We start from the raw sequence: 20,301 nt of genomic DNA on the forward strand, positions 1-20,301 counted from the left end.
CTGCTGCCCGGATCATCTTCCTGAAACATCAGTCAGTACGCGTGTCCCTTCGTCTTTTCCCGCCCCCGGACTGTATGCTTGTTGTGGGCAGGGGATGTGTTTGTTTATTCATTCAATCGTATTTATTGAGCGCTTACTGTGTGCAGAGCACTGTACTAAGCGCCTGTTTATTGTTGTTGTACTCTCCCAAGAGCTTAGTACAGTGCCCTGCACACAGTAAGCGCTCAATAAATACAGTTGAAGGAAGGGATGAATCCCTCCCGTGGCTGTCCATCTCCTGCATCAAGCAAAGATTTTGTGAGCTCACTGTGAGCAGGGCACATGGCTACCCACTCTGTAAGCTAGCTCTCTTCCTCCCTTCAAGGCCCTACTGAGAGCTCACCTCCTCCAGGAGGCCTTCCCACACTGAGCCCCTTTCTTCCTCTCCCCCTCGTCCCCCTCTCCATCCCCCCATCTTACCTCCTTCCCTTCCCCACAGCACCTGTATATATGTATATATGTTTGTACATATTTATTACTCTATTTATCTTACTTGTACATATCTATTCTATTTATTTTATTTTGTTAGTATGTTTGGTTTTGTTCTCTGTCTCCCCCTTCTAGACTGTGAGCCCGCTGTTGGGTAGGGACCGTCTCTATGTGTTGCCGACTTGTACTTCCCAAGCGCTTAGTACAGTGCTCTGCACACAGTAAGCGCTCAATAAATGCAATTGATTGATTGATTGATTGTTGTATTGTACTCTCCCAAGCGCTTAGTACAGTGCTCTGCACATTGTAAGAGCTCAGTAATTCCCTTCGATTGATTGATTGATTACCACCGACTCCAGGACTCTCGCCCAATTCTCCCCTCCCCAGGGTCTCGCCTGCTCACCCTCTTTGCTCTTCCTAAGCCCCCTCCTGCTGTACCCCGTTCTCATCTTTCCCCCATCCGGCCCTGTATTCACATTAACCCCAGTGCCCGGAACTCCCTTCCCCCTAGATCCTCCGGACTCAGCCCTCCCCGCCTTCGAATCCCTCCTAAATCCCTCCTCCTCCTCCAACAAGCCCTCCCCGACTAATCCTCACCACCCAAATCTCATCGATTTCCACCTCCTCTTGCTCCTATCTATGTATTTTTTTGGACCCGTCCCCAGCATTTGAGGGGATAAATGTGTATTTGATTGAACATGCAATTCCATGGATTCTTATAAATGTGTATTCGATTGAACATGCGATTCCAGGGATTCTTATTCTCCTGCTCATGAGTATTTGGAAGCCTGTTTAGAGTGGAAACTCCTCAAGGGCAGGAAATGTGTTCTGCTTCTCTTGCCCTTTCCAACCACTTAGAAAAGAGGGTGCTCAATAAATACCTTTACTACTACTACTATTAGTAGTGCCTCTGCCCCCCCCCATTCCTTCCTTCAATCATTCATTCAGTTGTATTTATTAAGCGCTTACTGTGTACAGAGCACTGTACTAAGCGCTTGGGAAACTACAATACAACAATAGGAGGCCTTCCCAGACTGAGCCCCCTCCTTCCTCTCCTCCTCCTCCCCCTGCCCACCCCCTGCCTTACCTCCTTCCCCTCCCCACAGCACCTGTATATATGTATATATGTTTGTACGCATTTATTACTCTATTTATTTTATTTGTACATGTTTTATTTTGTTAATATGTTTTGTTTTGTTCTCCGTCTCCCCCTTCTAGACCGTGAGCCCACTGTTAGGTAGGGACCGTCTCTATATGTTGCCAACTTGGACTTCCCAAGCGCTTAGTCCAGTGCTCTGCACACAGTAAGCGCTCAATCAATACGATTGATTGAATGAATGAATGAACAATAAACAGTGACATTCCCTGCCTACAACGAGCTCCCGGTCTAGAGAGGGGGAGGCAGACATCAAAACAAATGAATAAAATTACAGATATTCAGAAGTGCTGTGGGGCTGCGGGGAGGGGAAGAGCAAAGTCAGGGCGACGCGGAAGGGAGTGGGAGATGAGGAAAAGTGGGGCTTAGCGTGGGAAGGCCTCTTGGAGGAGATGGGCCTTCCAAAAGGCTTTGAAGAGGGGGGAGAGTCATTGTCTGGCGGATTTGAGGAGGGAAGGGCGTTCCAGGCCAGAGGCAGGACGTGGGCCAGGGGTCGGCGGTGAGACAGGAGAGATGGAGGCCCTGTGAGAAGCTTAGCGCTAGAGGAGCGAAGTGGGGCGGGCTGGGTTGTAGAAGGAGAGAAGCGAGGTGAGGTAGGAGGGGGTAAGGTGATGGACTGCTTTTAAACCCTGCTCCCTCTTCTCTCCCCGGGGGCACGCCCCCTTCCTCATCCCCCGCTCATTCCCCGTCCTGAGTCCTCTGGTCTCGTTTCAGGGCGACGCTGGATGAGGTGGAGACGGATGTGGTGGAGATCGAGGCCAAACTGGACAAGGTCAGAGAGCGACGGACGGATGGTGGGGGAGGGACCGGCGGCGGCGGTGGTGGGAGGGGGGAGGGGGACGCAGCAGTGGGAGCGGGTACCAGTCCTGGGCTGCCCTCTCTACCAGGGGTCACGACCCCTGCAGCTGGATCTCTTCGCGGTTCAGCAAGGGCTGGGGAGGGGTGGAGAGCGGGGCATGCCAGTGGATGTGCACGTGTGGGCGTGTATACGTTGGGATTGAGAGTGCGTGACAAGCTGTGTTTATCTAGGCATGAGTGTGTGTGTTTGTGTGTGTGTGTGTGAATCCGGATCTGGGTGTGAGTGTGAATGAGCGTGTCGGTGTGCGCGCACCCTCAAGCGCATCTGGGGGTGTCAGGGAGCGTGCGTGTCTCCGGGTGCAAGAGAGGGCGGGTGTGTCGGGGTGAGTGTGCCAGAGTCGTCGTCCTGGGAAACCGCCACGTTGCAGCGCGGCGCTGGCTTCCTCTCCCGGGGAGCTGGCCGGAGTCCGGGGCTGTCTGGACTCCAGATGTCGGCGGCTGCAGCTGTTTCCTCCCCTTCTTCCCGTCGATGTTTGGGGGGCAGCGGGAGCGGGAGGGCGAGGGAGCGAGGAAGGAAGGGAGCCATCCTCGGCCCGGCCTGGCCCATCGGAGATGATGGGTAGATGGCAAGGGAGAAAAATATGAGCGAACCACCCCCCCGCCATCCCGCAGGTTCCCCTTTCCTCCTCGGACCACAGGCCGCGGGCCCAAGGTGGGGCCTGAGAGCAGGGGATTGGCCCTCAGGAGAGGAAGTGGAGATGGGGAAGGAAGAGGAGATTTCCGTTCCGGTGATGCCCCGGGAACCCTGCTGAACATCCCTTCCTCCTCCCTCCCCGCTCCCCTTGACCCTGCCCAGCCTGACCAAATGGTTTTTCTGGAAAGTGGCCGCCGTCCTCTCCCGAGCGCCGAGTCTAGCGCCGGGCCCGCCGTCAGCGCTCAGCGCATTCCGCGGATCAGCCGATTGGGTGGTGCCGAACGTTGCCAAATTGTACTTCCCAAGCGCTTGGTACAGTGCTCCGCACACAGTAAGCGCTCAATAAATACGACTGAATGAATGAATGAATGGCTCCTAGTCAGTAGAGAAGCCCTGTAGCCAAATGGGCCCGCAGATGGGGACTTATTTGCCTGCCGTTCATTGCCCGAAGGCTCAAACAGGGGCCCACGGGGAAGCTCAGCAGGCGGCGGGCTCAGCCTCAGCCCTTGCCGAGGCAGGGAGCAGGGATTGGGGACAAAGACCCAGAGACAGCTCCAGGACACAGGTGCCACAGGTATGGCCTCCAGTTGGCAAGACTAGATGCTCCGTCCCGGGGCCCCCAGTTAGGGGAGGCCACACTTAATAATAATCACAATAATGATGGCGTTTATTAAGCGCTTACTACGTGCAAAGCACTGTTCTAAGCGCTGGGGGATACACGGTAATCCGGTTGTCCCCCGTGGGGCTCGCAGTCTTCACCCCCATTTTACAGATGAGGTCACTGAGGCCCAGAGAAGTGAGGTGACTTGCCCAAAGTCACCCAGCTGACAAGTGGTGGAGCCGGGATTTGAAGCCATGACCTCTGGCTCCAAAGTCCGTGCTTTTTCCACTGAGCCACGCTGCTTCTCGCTACTTTCCTCAGAGCCAAGCGGGGCACCTGTCTGCCCGAATCCTTTCCCACTCCCCATTCTTCCCGCTCTCCTTCTTGACCCAAATGCCCTCTGGGCCCCTCCCCATGCGTTCCCACCTTTGGCTGCCCCGAGAGCTTCCCTCCAGCCTGGAACAGCCTCCCTCCATGAAACCTCCCATTCCTGATACCATCCTTCCCCCTTTTCACACCACAAATAGGCCACCTCTTTTTTTTTTTAATGGTATTTGTTAAGCACTCACTATGTGCTCGGCACCATGCCAAACGCTGGGGTAGATAATAATAATAATAATAATAATAATAATAATAATAATGGCATTTATTAAGCGCTTACTGTGTGCAAAGCACCGTTCTAAGCGCTGGGGAGGTTACAAGGTGATGAGGTTGTCCCACATGGGGCTCACAGTCTTAATCCCCATTTTACAGATGAGGTAACTGAGGCCCAGAGAAGTCAAGTGACTTGCCCAAAGTCACACAGCCGACAATTGGCGGAGCCGGGCTTTGAACCCGTGACCTCTGACTCCAAAGCCCGGGTTCTTTTCCACTGAGCCACGCTGCTTCTAGATACAAGATAATCAGGTTGTGCACAGTCCCACGTGGGGCACACGGTCTTCATCCCCGTTTTCAGATGAGGTAACAGAGGCATAGAGAAGTCAAGTGATTTGCCCAAGGTCACACAGCAGGCAAGCAGCAGTCAAGATTAGAACCCAGGCCCCCCCTTTTTTTTCTCATGGTACCTGTTAAACGCTTACTATGTGCAGCACTGTTCTCCGCACTGGGGTATTCATTCATTCATTCATTCAGTCGTATTTATTGAGCGCTTACTGTGTGCAGAGCACTGTACTAGGCACTTGGGAAGTACAAGTTGGCAACATATAGAGATGGTCCCTACCCACAGCGGGGTCACAGTCTAGAAGGGGGAGACAGACAACAAAACATATTAACCAAATAAAATAAATAGAATAAATATGTACAAGTAAAATAAGCAAATAAATAGAGTAATAAATATGTACAGACATATATACATATATACAGGTGCTGTGGGGAGGGGAAGGAGGTATGGCGACGGGGAGAGGAAGGAGGGGGCTCAGTCTGGGAAGGCCTCCTGGAGGAGGTGAGCTCTCAGTAGGACTTTGAAGGGAGGAAGAGAGCTACAAGTTAAGGAGAAGCAGCATGGCCCAGTGGAAAGAGCACGGGCTTTGGAGTCAGAGGTCATGGGTTCGAATCCCGGCTCCACCAAGTGTCTGCTGTGTGACCTTGGGCAAGTCACTTAACTTCTCTGAGCCTCAGTTCCCTCATCTGTAAAATGGGGATGAAGACTGTGAGCCCTAAGTGGGACAAACTGATCACCTGGTATCCTCCCCAGCGCTTAGAACAGTGCTTTGCACATAGTAAGTGCTTAACAAATGCCATTATTATTATTACAAGTTAGGTTGGACACAGTCCCTGTCCCACATGGGGCTCACGTCATCCCCATTATACAGATGGGGTAAAATCTGACTCCTGATTCTGACTCTGAGGTCAATGATCTTTCCATTAGACCACACTGTTTCTCTAGGCCACATGGCTCCTTTTCCAGGAAAGCCACTTGGGTCATCCCCGAAGATAGCCAGGGGTCGGCGGGGTGGTGGGGGGTGCCCCCGGTTCAGACTTGGTGATGTCAATCACTGGTGGTTATTGAGCACCTACTGTGTGCAGAGCACTGTCCTGGGGATGGGGATGATGATGGTGATGACAGCAGTGGTGATGTGAGGGTGGCAGTGACCGGTGACCGTGCCGACAGTGGCTATGGCACTGGTAATTACGGTAATGTGACACTGGCTCTGACTGGCAGTGGTCATGACGGTGATAGTGTGTGGGCAAGTCACTTAACTTCTCCGTCCCTCGGTTCCCTCATCTGTAAAATGGGGATGAAGACTGTGAGCCCCCCGTGGGACAACCTGATCACCTTGTATCTCCCCCAGTGCTTAGAACAGCACATAGTAAGCACTTAATCAATCAGTCAATCAATCAGTCGTATTTATTGAGTGCTTACTGTGTGCAGAGCACTGTACTAAGCGCTTGGGAAGTACAAGTTGTCAACACACCTTGAAGCCGAGGGTGAGGAGTTTCTGCCTGACGCGTAGGTTGATTGGCAGCCGCTGGAGATTTCTGAGGAGGGGAGTAACACGTGTTGATGATGGTAATGATTATTGCAGGCGGAGGCTGGTGCCGTTGGCACTTAACAGATACCAACATTATAATTATTATAATGATGATGGTGATGATGGTTTTATGGTACTGGCAGCGACTGACAATGGTGACGGTGATGGTGGCAGTGACTACGGTGTTGACGGTAACAATGGTAATTATGGTAACGTAACGCCGGCAATGACCGGCAGCAACAGTGACGACAGCGACGGCGCTGATGGCTTTCTGATACTGGCGGTGGCCGACGGCGCCGATGACAGCGGTGACGGTGATGCGATTTTGGCGGTGACAGCGGCCGTGAGGGTGGTGATTACGGTGATGATGGAGGTGGAGATGGGACTCCGGCACTGATTGGGACAGTGGTGGTGATATTTTATCGGTTTGACCACCCAATCTTGGTTTCACCCAAAGCCAGAGATGTAGCGCTGTGTATACACACGGTAAGCGCTCAATAAATAGGACTGGACGCATGGAGAAGCAGCGCGGCTTAGTGGGTAGAGCCCGGGCTCGGGAGTCAGAGGACGTGGGTTCTGGTCCTGGCTCCGCCCCTTGCCTGCTGGGTGACTTTGGGCGGGTCGCTTCACTTCTCTGTGCGTCAGTTGTCTCATCTGTAAAATGGGGATGAAGACTGTGAGCCCCACATGGGATAATAATAATTATGGTATTCGTTAAGCACTTACTATATGCCAAGGACTGTTCTATGTGGGGCTCACAGTGGGACAACCTGATGACCTCGTATCTCCCTATTCCCTTCCCTGCCCCAAGGGCTTAACATAGTGCTCTGCACACAGTAAGCGCTCAATAAATACGATTGAATATATGTATATATGGTTGTACATATTTATTACTCTATTTATTTATTTATTTATTTATTTATTTTACTTGTACATTTCTATCCTACTTATTTTATTTTGTTGGTATGTTTGGTTCTGTTCTCTGTCTCCCCCTTTTAGACTGTGAGCCCACTGTTGGGTAGGGACTGTCTCTATGTGATGCCAATTTGTACTTCCCAAGCGCTTAGTACAGTGCTCTGCACATAGTAAGCGCTCAATAAATACGATTGATTGATTGATTGATTGAATGAATGAATGGATGGTGATGGTGGCGGAAGCAGTGATGATGGTTGTGACGGGGGTGACGGAGTTTCAACTCTGGGGCCAGCTGACTGGGGCGATTGGAGATGTGGCAGTGGCGGAGGGGACGTCGGTGACAGTGTCAGTGACGCCCCCCCTTTCTCCCCACCGTGGCCAGCAGCTGGTGAAGCTCTGCAGCGGGATGATTGAGGCGGGGAAGGTCTACATCACCACCAACAAGCACTTTGTCAGCGGCGTCCGGGACCTGTCCCAGCAGTGCAAGAGCGACGCGGTCATCTCGGTGAGGGGGGACCGGGGACAGGGGGCCGGAGGGGTGGGGCTGGGGCCCATCCGGAAGACCATCCAGATCTGTTTCTCAGCGAGGTGACGCGGGGGCGGCTGGGGGCGGGGAGGTGCATCCCCAACACTTCCTGGCTCAACTTCTGGACCCAAATTGTCACCAGTCACGGCAGGGGCCGGGGACTGGAGTGAGCCAGCACAGATGGGGACAGGACGTAGTATTCCCCCTGTCTTGGACCCATTTCTCCTCTCTCTCCTAAGCTACCGCTTCTTTAGTGCTTTGCACGTAGTAAGCGCTTAATAAATGCCATCATTATTATTTAAGCCTCAGTGTTCCCATCTGTTGACTGGGAGAGCAATGGGAGCCAAGCCTGCAGCCTCCCCCGTCGCCCCCGACCCCGGCCTCCTTGCCCCTTTTGGTGGTCAGTGGCGTCAGGCAACCTCTACCGGCAGCTGGCACAGTTTGGCCCGTCTTGAAGTCAGGGTGGATCCCTCCTGCCCTGACCCCCGGGCAGGACCCGATGTCAGCCTTGGGGAAGCCCGGAAGAGCCCCTGCCTGGTACCCGGGGTCAAGGGTCAACTTCCAACCGTGTGAATTTGGCCCACCCCCGTTGCCCCTCAGCCCTCTGGCTGACCTCTCCTTCTCTCTCTTTGCTCAGGACTGTCTGGACAAGTTTGGGGACAGCATGCAGGAAATGATCAACTACCACATGGTAAGGGGCCTCTTCCCCTCTCCCACCCTTGGCCCCTCCAGCTTTCTCCTACTTCACCCTCACATGGGGGGGTCCAGGAAAGGTGGCCTCACTCCCGGCCACCGGAACCCCCGATCTGGGCCTGGTCTCTCTCTCTCCCTCTCTGTTTCTATGGGATTGGTGATGAGGGGCAGAAGGGGTCGGGGTCAAAAGCAGGCTGTGACGGGCTGCCCTGGGGAAATAGGGGCCACCTGGGGGGTGGAGGGCGAGGACACGCGGGTGCAGGGGCCTCAGGCGGACCAGACTCCCTCTCCCCTGGGCTGCCTCCAAGCCCACTGGGCGGCTGGGCCCAAGCTGGGGAGAGGGGAGAAAGGCTAGGGGAGGGGGCGTCCGGAAAGCGAAACCCAACCCAGGGGTGGGGGCGCAGGGGGGAAGGGAAGGGGCGTAGAGGGTGCCGAAAATACCTCGGGATATTCCAGGGAGACGACAGGCCTGGCTGCCAGGCCGGATCAGACTCTCCCCGCTCTGAAATAGCCATCCGTGCCGTCGCCCAGCCGGCCGGCCGGAAAAGAAACAACTGGAGGCAGCGGCGGTTTGAAGTGCGGGGCACGCTGCAGGAAAGGGGGTCCCAGCGGCTGGGAGCTCCAGCTTGGGCCTGCTGGGTCCCGGTGTGGGGGCAGGGCTGGGGAATGGCTGGGAAGGGAAGTTGAGGCGTTGGGAGAGATCTTAGGAGAACGAGTCCGGGAAACTCCTGGGGGCAAGGGGATGGCCGGAGGGCCTCGGACCAGGCTCGGAAAACGAAGAATGGGCAGGGGAGTGGTCACCCTCAGACCCCATCCGCCCACTCTGGTCCTGGTTAATTCTGCCCCTGCAGAGCGCTCATGAAGGAGGAGCCCTGGGCTGAGAGCACCGAGTAAAAGATCCCAGCCCCGGCAGGAGGGGGAGGGATGCCGAGGTTGGGAGATTCTGGATCCGGATAAGCCAGGCGGTTGGCGAGGGGTCATCTAGCTCGTCCCCCTGCCTCCACACCTGAAGCCCCTTCCTCTCCCCTGGCCTGGACTGATGAGGGTCTACACGGGCAGGAGACTCCCCTGCCCTCCTCCTCCTCTTCCCCCACCCCTCAGGGCTCGGAAGCCCTAGGGAAAAAATCCGAGGGACAGTGGCCAGAGGCTGTGAGCTGGGTGGTCTGGGCAGGCGGCCTGCGGCAGCCGTTTACTGACTTCCGGCCCCCGTGCGCACCATGCAGGAGCCTCTGCTCTGTCTGACCCAGCTCCAGCCGGGACGGGGGGTTGGGTGGACTCAGTCTGTGGGGCGGAGGAGACCCAAGGACTCTGGCCCGGAATCAGGTCACCTGGGTTCTCATCCCAGCATGTTGTATGACCGTGGGGGCGGGGGGCATGTCCCTTACCCTTACCCTTTCTGATCCTCCCTTTCCCAGCCAGTATCCCCGGGCGAATCCTGCCTCCCCTGTCCCCCGAGAGATGGATCAGGTCCCTCCCCCGCCCCCCAGCAAATAGGGAAACCGAGGCCCGTCCTTGGAAAGAAGGGCCAGGGAGGATGTCCGTGCTGCTGGCCGTGGGTGGCCTGGCCCACTGGACGGCCTCCAGCCTCCTTCCCTGCGGTACTTAGGGAGGACTTGCTGCAGCCAGGAGACTGACCAATGGACTGCCCTGGTGCCATCTCAGGGAGAGGTGGGAATGGGGCCGAGGGAGGTCAGACGAGATGCCACCTCTTTCTTGGTCCCCTCCGACACCTCCGGCCGGCCTTCGGGACTGGCGCGGGGAGGAGGAATCCCTACGTGGTGCCGGTGGGGGCCAGGGGTGGGGGACTGCACTGTGGGCTGTTACCAGGGCCCGGGAGGCCTGGCGGGGAGGGGAGTGAACACACCCTGTGGGTTTGGGGTCATGCCATGCCTGGACCCCCCCTTCTCTACTCACCGACCCATTCCCCACCCGGTCCCTTCTAGATTCTCTTCGACCAGGCTCAGAGATCGGTCCGGCAGCAGCTGCACAACTTCGTGAAAGAGTGAGTACGGACGTCCGCCACCCCGGCTCCCCTCCTCTCTCCCCTCACCTGGTCCGGGCCCCGGGCTCTGGTCCTTCCTACCCCACTGGCCATCTGACTATGACCGGACAGCGGCCGTGAGCCAGAGCCGTGGACGGTGCAGGGGGACAGGGAGGGGAGCCCGTCACTGGGCAGACAGCCAATTGAGGGTGACCCCCCCTCCCCGAACCCTTCCCCGTCCCCAACCCCTCTCATTTTCTCCTCCCCGAGCCCAGAGTTAATCTGCTTATGGCCAGGCCAGGCTGGCCAGACCGGAATCAGTGCTGGACTTTCATTCATTCATTCATGTTTGTACGTATTTATTACTCTATTTATTTATTTTACTTGTACATATCTATTCTATTTATTTTATTCTGTTAGTATGTTTGGTTTTGTTCTCTGTCTCCCCCTTCTAGACTGTGAGCCCACTGTTGGGTAGGGACTGTCTCTATGTGTTGCCAACTTGTACTTCCCAAGCGCTTAGTACAGTGCTCTGCACACAGTAAGCGCTCAATAAATACGATTGATCGATTGATTCAGTCATACTTCTTGAGCACTTACTGGGTGTAGAACACTGTACTCAGCGCTTGGGAGAGTACAATACAACCATAAACAGACACATCCCCGCCCACAATGAGCTTACAGTCTAGAGATAGACTTCCCTTACCCCCAGAGGGTGGGTTGGAAGAGGAGGGGAATAGTGTGTGCGTGCATGCATGCCTGCATGTATGTTTGTGTGTGCATGTGTGTATGTATGTGTGTGGGGCAGGGTGGCTCACACCTCCAGCAGCCCACTGCCCTGCCAGGGAGCCTCTGTGGGGCACGTTTCTGAGCACTCACTCCCTAGCCCACAGTGCCAACTGGCAGGGCCCTGGGAGCCCATTCAGCTATTACCATTCAGCTATTAGAAGCAGCGTAGGTCAGTGGAAAGAGCCCGGGCTTTGGAGTCAGAGGTCATGAGTTCAAATCCCGGCTCTGCCAATTGTCAGCTGGGTGACTTTGGGCAAGTCACTTCACTTCTCTGGGCCTCAGTTACCTCACCTGGAAAATGGGGATTAAGACTGTGAGCCCCCCGAGGGACAACCTGATCACCTTGTAACCTCCCCAGCACTTAGAACAGTGCTTTGCACATAGTAAGGGCTTAATAAATGCCATTATTATTATTATTATTATTATTATTATTATTATTACCATTTCAACAGTTGCGTGGCCCTGCTCATACCAATGCTTGAGAGGAAGGGGCAAGGATTGGGCCTAGGATCTTCCCTGACTCATCCCTCCGCCATCACCCAGGCTGTGGTCCAGGAGGCAGTTCCTGCACTTCCAGCACAGTTGATCGCACCCCAAACTTCTCTGCCAACTCTGGGCAGCAATCAGTCAATTTCCAGACTGAGCCCCCTCCTTCCTCTCCCCTTCCTCCCCCTCCCCATCCCCCATCTTACCTCCTTCCCCTCCCCACAGCACCTATATATATATATGTTTGTACATATTTATTACTCTATTTTACTTGTACATACTTATTACTCTATTTTACTTGTACATATTTATTCTATTTATTTTATTTTGTTAACATGTTGTGTTTTGTTGTCTGTCTCCCCCTTCTAGACTGTGAGCCCGCTGTGGGTAGGGACCGTCTCTATATGTTGCCAGCTTGTACTTCCCAAGCGCTTAGTACAGTGCTCTGCACACAGTAAGTGCTCAATAAATATGATTGAATGAATCAATATATATATATATGTATTCATTATATGTGTATATATGTTCTAGACTGTAAGCCCACTGTTGAGTAGGGACCATCTCTATGAATGAATATATATATATATATATATATATATATATATATATATATATATATTCATTATATGTGTATATATGTTCTAGACTGTAAGCCCACTGTTGGGTAGGGACCGTCTCTCTATGTTGCCAGCTTGTACTTCCCAAGCGCTTAGTACAGTGCTGTGCATCCAGTAAGTGCTCAATAAATACGATTGAATGAATGAATGAATCAATCAATCATTCAGCCATATTTTTGAGCAATTACTCACTGCACAGCACTGTACAAAGCACTTGGGAAAGTACAAAAGATCTCTTTAGTAGACATCATCCCTGCACGCAAAGAGTGATTAATAATAATAATAATTGTGGTATTTGTTAAGCGCTTACTATGTGCCAGGCACTGTACTAAGCACTGGGGTGGATACAAGCAAATAGGGTTGGGCACAGTCCCCATCCCCATTTTATAGATGAGGGAACTGAGGCACAGAGAAGTTAAGTGACTTTCCCAAGGTCACGCATCAGACAATCAATCAATCAATCAATCAATCGTATTTATTGAGCGCTTACTATGTGCAGAGCACTGTACTAAGCACTTGGGAAGTACAGATTGGCATCACATAGAGACAGTCCCTACCCAACAGTGGGCTAACAGTCTAAAAGGGGGAGACAGAGAACAGAACCAAACATACCAACAAAATAAAATAAGTAGGATAGAAATGTACAAGTAAAATAAATAAATAAATAAATAAATAAATAAATAGAGTAATAAATATGTACAACCATATATACATATATACAGGTGCTGTGGGGAAGGGAAGGAGGTAAGACGGGGGGATGGAGAGGGGGACGAGGGGGAGAGCCACGCTGCTTCGAAGATAATGCCCAGGTTAGAGGATTGTGAGACAGGATAGCGGTGCTGTCTGTAGTTATGGGAAAGTCCGGGGAAGGACATGGAGGAAAACAGGATGGAGCGATGAGAGTCAGGGAAGTCCTCTTGGAGGAGATGTGATTTCAGAAGGGCTTTAAGAAGGGCTTGAGAAGCAGCATGGCTCAGTGGAAAAGAGCCCGGGCTTTGGAGTCAGAGGTCGTGGGTTCAAATCCCGGCCCCGCCACTTGTCAGCTGGGTGACTTTGGGCAAAGTCACTTCACTTCTCTGGGCCTCAGTTCCCTCATCAGGAAAATGGGGTTGAAGACTGGGAGCCCCATGTGGGACAACCAGATCACCTTGTATCCCCCGCCCAGCACTTAGGACAGTGCTTTGCACGTAGTAAGCGCTTAATAAATGCCATCACTATTATTATTATTATTTAAAGATGGGAAGAGCTGTGGTCAGCCAGATGTGAAAGGGGAAGGCGCTCCAGGCCATGATTGGGTGTGTTGGAGCGCGTCAGATGATGATTGTGTATGCAGAGGTGCCCCCTTTGATTATGAGTCGGGGTGGGGCGGGGGGTAGGAAGAGGGCATAGCCTTAATGGGAGGAGGCGGGTGGGGCAGGATGCCCAGAGGGCATTATTATTATTATTAAGGCAATAATATATTAATATAATATATTATGTAATATTATTATTATTATTAAGGCGATGAGAGAAGCAGCGTGGCTCAGTGGAAAGAGCACAGCCTTTGGAGTCAGAGGTCGTGGGTTCAAATCCCAGCTCCTCCAATTGTCAGCTGGGTGACTTTGGGCAAGTCACTTAACTTCTCTGGGCCTCAGTTCCCTCATCTGTAAAATGGGGATTAAGACTGTGAGCCCCCCGTGGGACAACCTCATCACCTTGTAACCTCCCCAGTGGTTAGAACAGTGCTTTGCACATAGTAAGTGCTTAATAAATGCCATTATTATTATTATTATATTGTCCCACGGGGCAGGGGCAGGGAGACTAAATGTGGGTCTTTTCAGCTGTTGGAGACCTCCAGTGAGCAAGGCTGGGTGGGAATTCAGCCCAGACAGCCGTGAGGGAACAGTAGGTTCACCCTCCGACAGTTGAAACCGGGGGGTCACCGGTCCCCATCGTTCCCACAGCTAGAACCGAGAGAGCAGCTACTATTGCCCCCCAAAGCTGGACACCTGGGAAATGCACGCCTACCATCACCTCTCAACCCTTAGGGGCACCTGTGTTTGTGTGTATCTGTGTGTGTACGGGGCGTGCATGTGTGTGAGTGGGTAATAATAATAATAATAATGATGGCATTGGTTCATTCACTCATTCATTCGATCGTATTTGAGTGCTTACTGTGTGCAGAGCACTGTACTAAGCGCTTGGAAGGTACACATAGAGACGGTCCCTACCCAACAACGGGCTCACAGTCTAGAAGGGGGAGACAGACAACAAAACAAAACATATTAACAAAGTAAAATAAATGGAATAGTAAATATGTACAAGTAAAATAAATAGAGTAATAAATCTGTACAAACATATATGCAGGTGCTGTGGGGAGGGAAAGGAGGTAGGGCAGCAGGTAGGAGGTAGAGAAGCAGCGTGGCTCAGTGGACAGAGCATGGGCTTTGGAGTCAGAGGTCATGGGTTTGAATCCCGGCTCCGCCACATGTCTGCTGTGTGACCTTGGGCAAGTCGCTCAACTTCTTGGAGCCTCAGTTCCCTCATCTGTAAAATGGGGATGATGACTGTGAGCCCCACGCGGGACAACCTGATCACCTTGTATCCCTCCAGCGCTTAGAACAGTGCTTTGCACATAGTAAGTGCTTAACAAATGCCATTATTATTATTATTATTATTATTAGGTCGGGGGGGTGGGGAGGGGGAGAGGAAGGAGGGGGCTCAGTCTGGGAAAGCCTCCTGGAGGAGGTGAGCTCTCAGTAGGGCTTTGAAAGGAGGAAGAGAGCTAGCTTGACGGATGTGCGGAGGGAGGCCATTCCAGGCCAGCGGGAGGACGTGGGCCAGGGGCGTCGACGGTGGGACAGGCGAGAATGAGGACCGGTGAGGAGGTGAGCGGCGGCAGAGGAACGGAGGGTGCGGGCTGGGCTGGAGAAGGAGAGAAGGGAGGTGAGGTAGGAGGGGGCGAGGGGATAGACAGCCTTGAGGCCGAGGGTGAGGAGTTTTTGCCTGATGCGTGGGTTGATTGGTAGCCACTGGAGATCTTTGAGGAGGGGAGTAACATGCCCAGAGCGTTTCTGCACAAAGGTGATCCGGGCAGCGGCTTGAAGTATAGATTGAAGTGGGGAGAGACAGGAGGATGGGAGCTCGGAGAGGAGGCTGATGCAGTAATCCAGTCGGGATAGGATGAGAGATTGAACCAGCAGGGTAGCGGTTGGGATGGAGAGGAAAGGGCGGATCTTGGTGATGTTGTGGAGGTGAGACTGGCAGGTTTTGGTGACGGATTGGATGTGAGTGGTGAACAAGAGAGCAGAGCCCAAGGTTATGGGCTTGTGAGACGGGAAGGATGGTAGTGCTGTCAACAGTGATGGGAAAGTCAGGGAGAGGGCAGGGTTTGGGAGGGAAGATAAGGAGTTCAGTCTTGGACATATTGAGTCCAACACTGAACTCCTTATCTTATTTGTTAAGTGCTTACTATGTGCAAAGGACTGCTCTAAGCTCTGGGGAGGTTACAAAGTGATCAGGTTGTCCCACGGGGGGGCTCGCAGTCTTAATCCCCATTTTCCAGATGAGGGAACTGAGGCTCAGAGAAGTGAAGTGGCTTGCCCAAAGTCACACAGCTGACAATTGGTGGAGCCGGGGTTTGAAACCACAACCTCTGACTCCAAAGCCCGGGCTCTTTGTGTCCCTGAAAGGACTGGATTGGGAGGAAGTGTCCCAGGCTGGGAGTCAGAACCCCTCATGAGAGGCCGGACTGGCAGGAAGCGTCGGAGACTGGGGGGTCAGAACTCCCTAGTAGGAGCTGGACAGGCAGGAAAGAGCCTGGACTGCCAAGAATAATAATAATTGTGATGTATTTTAAGCGCTTATTATGTGCCAAGCAATGTACTAAGTGCTGGGGTAATAATAATAATAATAATAATAATGGCATTTGTTAGGCACTTACTATGTGCAAAGCATTGTTCTAAGTGCTGGATAGAGTCAAGATAATCAGGTTGGGCCCAGTCCATGGCCCCTGGGGCTCATAGCTTAGTGGTTAGAGCACAGGCCTGGGAGACAGGAGGTCATGGCTTCTAATCCTGGCTCCACCACGTGTCTGCTGCTTGACCTTGGGCTGGTCACTTAACTTCTCTGTGCCTCAGTTACCTCATCTGTAAAAAATGGGGATTAAGACTGTGAGCCCCATGTGGGAAGGGGACTGTTGTCCAACCCGTTTAACTTGTATCTGCCCCAGGGCTCAGAACAGTGGTTGGCACATAGTAAGCACTTAAGAAGTACCATAATTGTTCATTATTTTAAAGTAGGAGAAGCAGCTTGGCTCAGTGGAAAGCGCATGGGCTTTGGAGTCAGAGGTCATGGGTTCAAATCCCGGCTCTGCCAATTGTCAGCTGGGTGACTTTGGGCTTGTCACTTAACTTCTCTGTGCTTCAGTTCCCTCATCTGTAAAATGGGGATGAAGACTGTGAGCCCCACGTGGGACAACCTGATCACCTTGTGTCCTCCCCAGCGCTTAGAACAGTGCTTTGCACATAGTAAGCGCTTAACAAATGCTATTATTATTATTATTATTAGGAGGGAGATCAGGTGTTGAATCCCCATTTTGCGGATGAGGTGACAGGCACAGAGAAGTTATGTGACTTTCCCAAGGTCACATAGCAAACAGGCAGCAGAGCTGGGATTAGAATCCAGGCCCTCTGACTTCCAAGCTCGGTCTCTTTCTGTCGGGCCTGGCTGCTTCTCACAAGAATAAACTTCCCAAGCGCTTAGTAAAGTGCTCTGCGCAGATTAAGCGCTCAATAAACGCGATTGAATGAATGAATGAAAAGAAGTGCTGTAGACAGGGGATCAGGACTCCCAGGGAAGGCTGGACTGGCCCTAAGTGGTATTTATTAAGCGCATACTATGTGTCAGACACTGTACTTAGTGCTGAGGTAGATACAAGCAAATCAGGTTGGACACAGTCCCTGTCCCACATGGGGCTCACCATGCTAATCCCCATTTTATAGATGAAGGAATTGAGGCACGGAGATCAATCAATCGTATTTATTGAGTGCTTACTGAGTCGAGAGCACTGTACCAAGCGCTTGGGAAGTACAAGTTGGCAACATATAGAAACAGTCCCTACCCAACAGTGGGCTCACAGTCTAAAAGAAGTGAAATGACTTGCTCAAGATCACACAGCAGACAAGTGACAAGAACCCAGGTCTTTCTGACTCCCGGGCCCGGGCTGTAGCCACTGGGCCATGTCATAAATTGGGGGTCAGGGCTCCTGGGCTGAGGCCGGGCTAGTAGGAAGTGTGTTAGACTGAAAGGAGGCTGGACCCAAGGAGGTACCGAAGGTTGGGGTCAGGGGGCTTGGCGAGAGGCTGGACTAGCAGGGAGTGTCACAGGCTGGGGATCAGACCCCCCCGGGCCAAGCTGGACTGGCGGGAAGCACCAGAGACTATCAGGAAGCAGTATGGCCTAGTGGTTAGAGCGTGGGCCTGGGAATCAGAAGGACCTGGCTTCTAATCCCTGCTCCACCTCTCGTCTGCTGGATGACCTTGGGCAAATTCAGTCATTCATTCATTCAGTCGTATTTATCGAGCACTTACTGTGTGCGGAGCACTGGACTAAGCGCTTGGGAAGTCCAAGTCGGCAACATATAGAGACGGTCCCTACCCAACAGCGGGCTCGCAGTCTAGAAGGGAGCGACAGACAACCAAATAAAACATGTAGACAGGTATCAAAGTCGTCAGAACAAATAGAATTACAGCTAGATGCACACCATTAACAAAGTAAATAGAAGAGTAAATATGTACAGGTAAAATAAATAGAGGAATAAATCTGTGCAAATGTTTATACAAGTGCTGTGGGGAGGGGAAGGAGGTGGGGCGGGGGAGATGGGGAGGAGGAGCCTCCACAGCTTAGACTGTGAGCCCACTGTTGGGTAGGGACTGTCTCTATATGTTGCCAATTTGTACTTCCCAAGCGCTTAGTACAGTGCTCTGCACATAGTAAGCGCTCAATAAATGCGATTGATGATGATGAGAGGAAAAAGAGGGCTCAGTCTGGGAAGGCCTCTTGGAGGAGGTGAGCTCCCAGTAGGGCTTTGAAGGTTGGCGGATGTGTGGAGGGAGGGCATTCCAGGCCAAATCACTTCTCTGGGCCTCAGTTACCTCATCTGTAAAACGGGGATGAAGACTGTGAGCCCCACGGGGGACAGGGACTGTGTCCAACCTGCTTACCTCGTATCTACCCCAGCGCTTAGAACAGCGCATGACACATAGTAAGTGCTTAACAAACGCCATCTGTATTATCAGATCCTCTCAGGAGAGTCGGGGCTGGCCAGAATTGCTGTAGACTGGGTGTCAGGACCGTGCATTCGTTCAGTCGTATTTATTGAGCGCTTACTGTGTGCAGAGCACTGTACTGAGCGTTTGGGAGAGTACAAATCGGCAACATATAGAGACAGTCCCTACCCAACAACGGGTTCGTTGTCTAGACCACTAACCAGTCAATCAATCAATTGCATTTATTGCATGCCTCCAGTGTGCAGAGCACTGTACTAAGTCATTCATTCATTCATTCAATAGTATTTATCGAGGGCTTACTATGTGCAGAGCACTGGACTAAGCGCTTGGGAGAGTACGATATGATAATAAACAGACACATTACCTGTCCTCAGTGAGCGTATAGTTTAGAGGGAGTACAGTAGAGTTAGGAGACATGATCCCTGCCCTCAAAGAGTTTACCTTTTAGAGGCAGGGACAGACACCAAAATAATTTCCAGCTAAGAAAAAGAAAGAAAAGGGAATGTGTACATGAGTTAGTGCTTTAAATAGTAGGATATGGAAGACATGCCCTTCTGTCTCCTCCTCTAGACTGTAAGCTCACTGTGGGCAGGGAACGGATCTAACAATCCTGTTGTATTGTACTCTCCCAAGCATGAAGCAGCATGGCTCGGTGGAAAGAGCCCGGGCTTGGGAGTCAGAGGTCGTGGGCTCTAGTCCCGACTCTGCCACCTATCTGCTGTGTGACCTTGGGCAAGTCACTTAACTTCTCTGTGCCTCAGTTACCTCATCTGGAAAAGGGTAATGAAGACTGTGAGCCCCAACCTGATTACCTTGTATCTACCTCAGCTGTTAGAACAGTGCTTGGCACATAGTAAGCGCTTAACAAATGCCAACACTATTATTATTATGTAGTACAGTGCTCTGCACACAGTAAGCATTCAATAAATACCCCTGATCGATTGATATGCTAAGTGCTGAGACACATCGCTAGACTGTGAGCTCATTGTGGACAGGGAATGTGTTTATTTATTGTTATATTGTACTCTCCCAAGCACTTAGTACAGTGCTTTGCATCATCATCATCAATCGTATTTATTGAGCGCTTACTGTGTGCAGAGCACTGTACTAAGCGCTTGGGAAGTACAAATTGGCAACATATAGAGACAGTCCCTACCCAACAGTGGGCTCACAGTCTAAAAGGGGGAGACAGAGAACAAAACCAAACATACTAACAAAATAAAATAAATAGAATAGATATGTACAAGTAAAATAAATAAGCACTCAAAAAATTTGACTGAATGAATGAATGACTCTCCTCCAAGAGACTTCCCCTACTAAGCCCTCTTTTCCTTTTCTTCCATTTGCTTCTGCGTCTCCCTGAGTTGTTCCCCTAATTCATCTCCCCTCCCAGCCCCAGAGGAGGACTTAAGTACATATCTGTAATTTTATTATTTCTATTAATGCCTCTTTCCCCCTCTAGACTGTAAACTCACTTATGTACATATCTGTAATTTTATGTATTTATACTAATGCCTCTTTCCCCCCTAGACTTTAACTCACTGTGTCTGTTATATTGTTATATTGTATTCTCCCAAGTGCTTAGTACAGTAATATGCTCACAGTAAGCACTCAATAAATACAATTGACCGACTGAGGCAGGCTGTGAGTTTACAAGTGCTCAGGTGGTGCGGAAATGTTGAAGTGAAAATGGGGGAATATAACTTGGGGAGAGTAGAAATCGGGGCGGGGGGGGGAAGGCTTCCTGGAGGAGATGTCGTTTCAGAAGGGCTTTGATGATGGGGAGAGCTGTGGTCTGTCAGATGTGAAGCGGGAGGGAGTGCTGCTGGGCAGGGGA

General features: G+C 51.8%; 1 protein-coding gene across 4 annotated transcripts in view; it reads left to right on the forward strand.

Moving 5' to 3' along the window:
• ACAP3 (ArfGAP with coiled-coil, ankyrin repeat and PH domains 3) overlaps positions 1 to 20,301 on the forward strand; it is a 77,005-nt gene that overhangs the window by 15,390 nt on the left and 41,314 nt on the right. For 2 of the 4 annotated variants that reach the window (XM_038746604.1, XM_038746606.1), the window contains exons 2-5: positions 2,339 to 2,396; positions 7,486 to 7,608; positions 8,267 to 8,320; positions 10,266 to 10,324. In XM_038746604.1, coding sequence (XP_038602532.1) covers positions 2,339 to 2,396; positions 7,486 to 7,608; positions 8,267 to 8,320; positions 10,266 to 10,324 — 294 coding nt within the window. The remainder of the gene's footprint in view (positions 1 to 2,338; positions 2,397 to 7,485; positions 7,609 to 8,266; positions 8,321 to 10,265; positions 10,325 to 20,301) is intronic. The other 2 variants (XM_038746605.1, XM_038746607.1) reach the window with 1 other exon arrangement.

This window comes from Tachyglossus aculeatus, chromosome 5, assembly GCF_015852505.1.
Source record: "Tachyglossus aculeatus isolate mTacAcu1 chromosome 5, mTacAcu1.pri, whole genome shotgun sequence".
In the NCBI taxonomy this organism is placed as follows: Eukaryota; Metazoa; Chordata; class Mammalia; order Monotremata; family Tachyglossidae; genus Tachyglossus; species Tachyglossus aculeatus.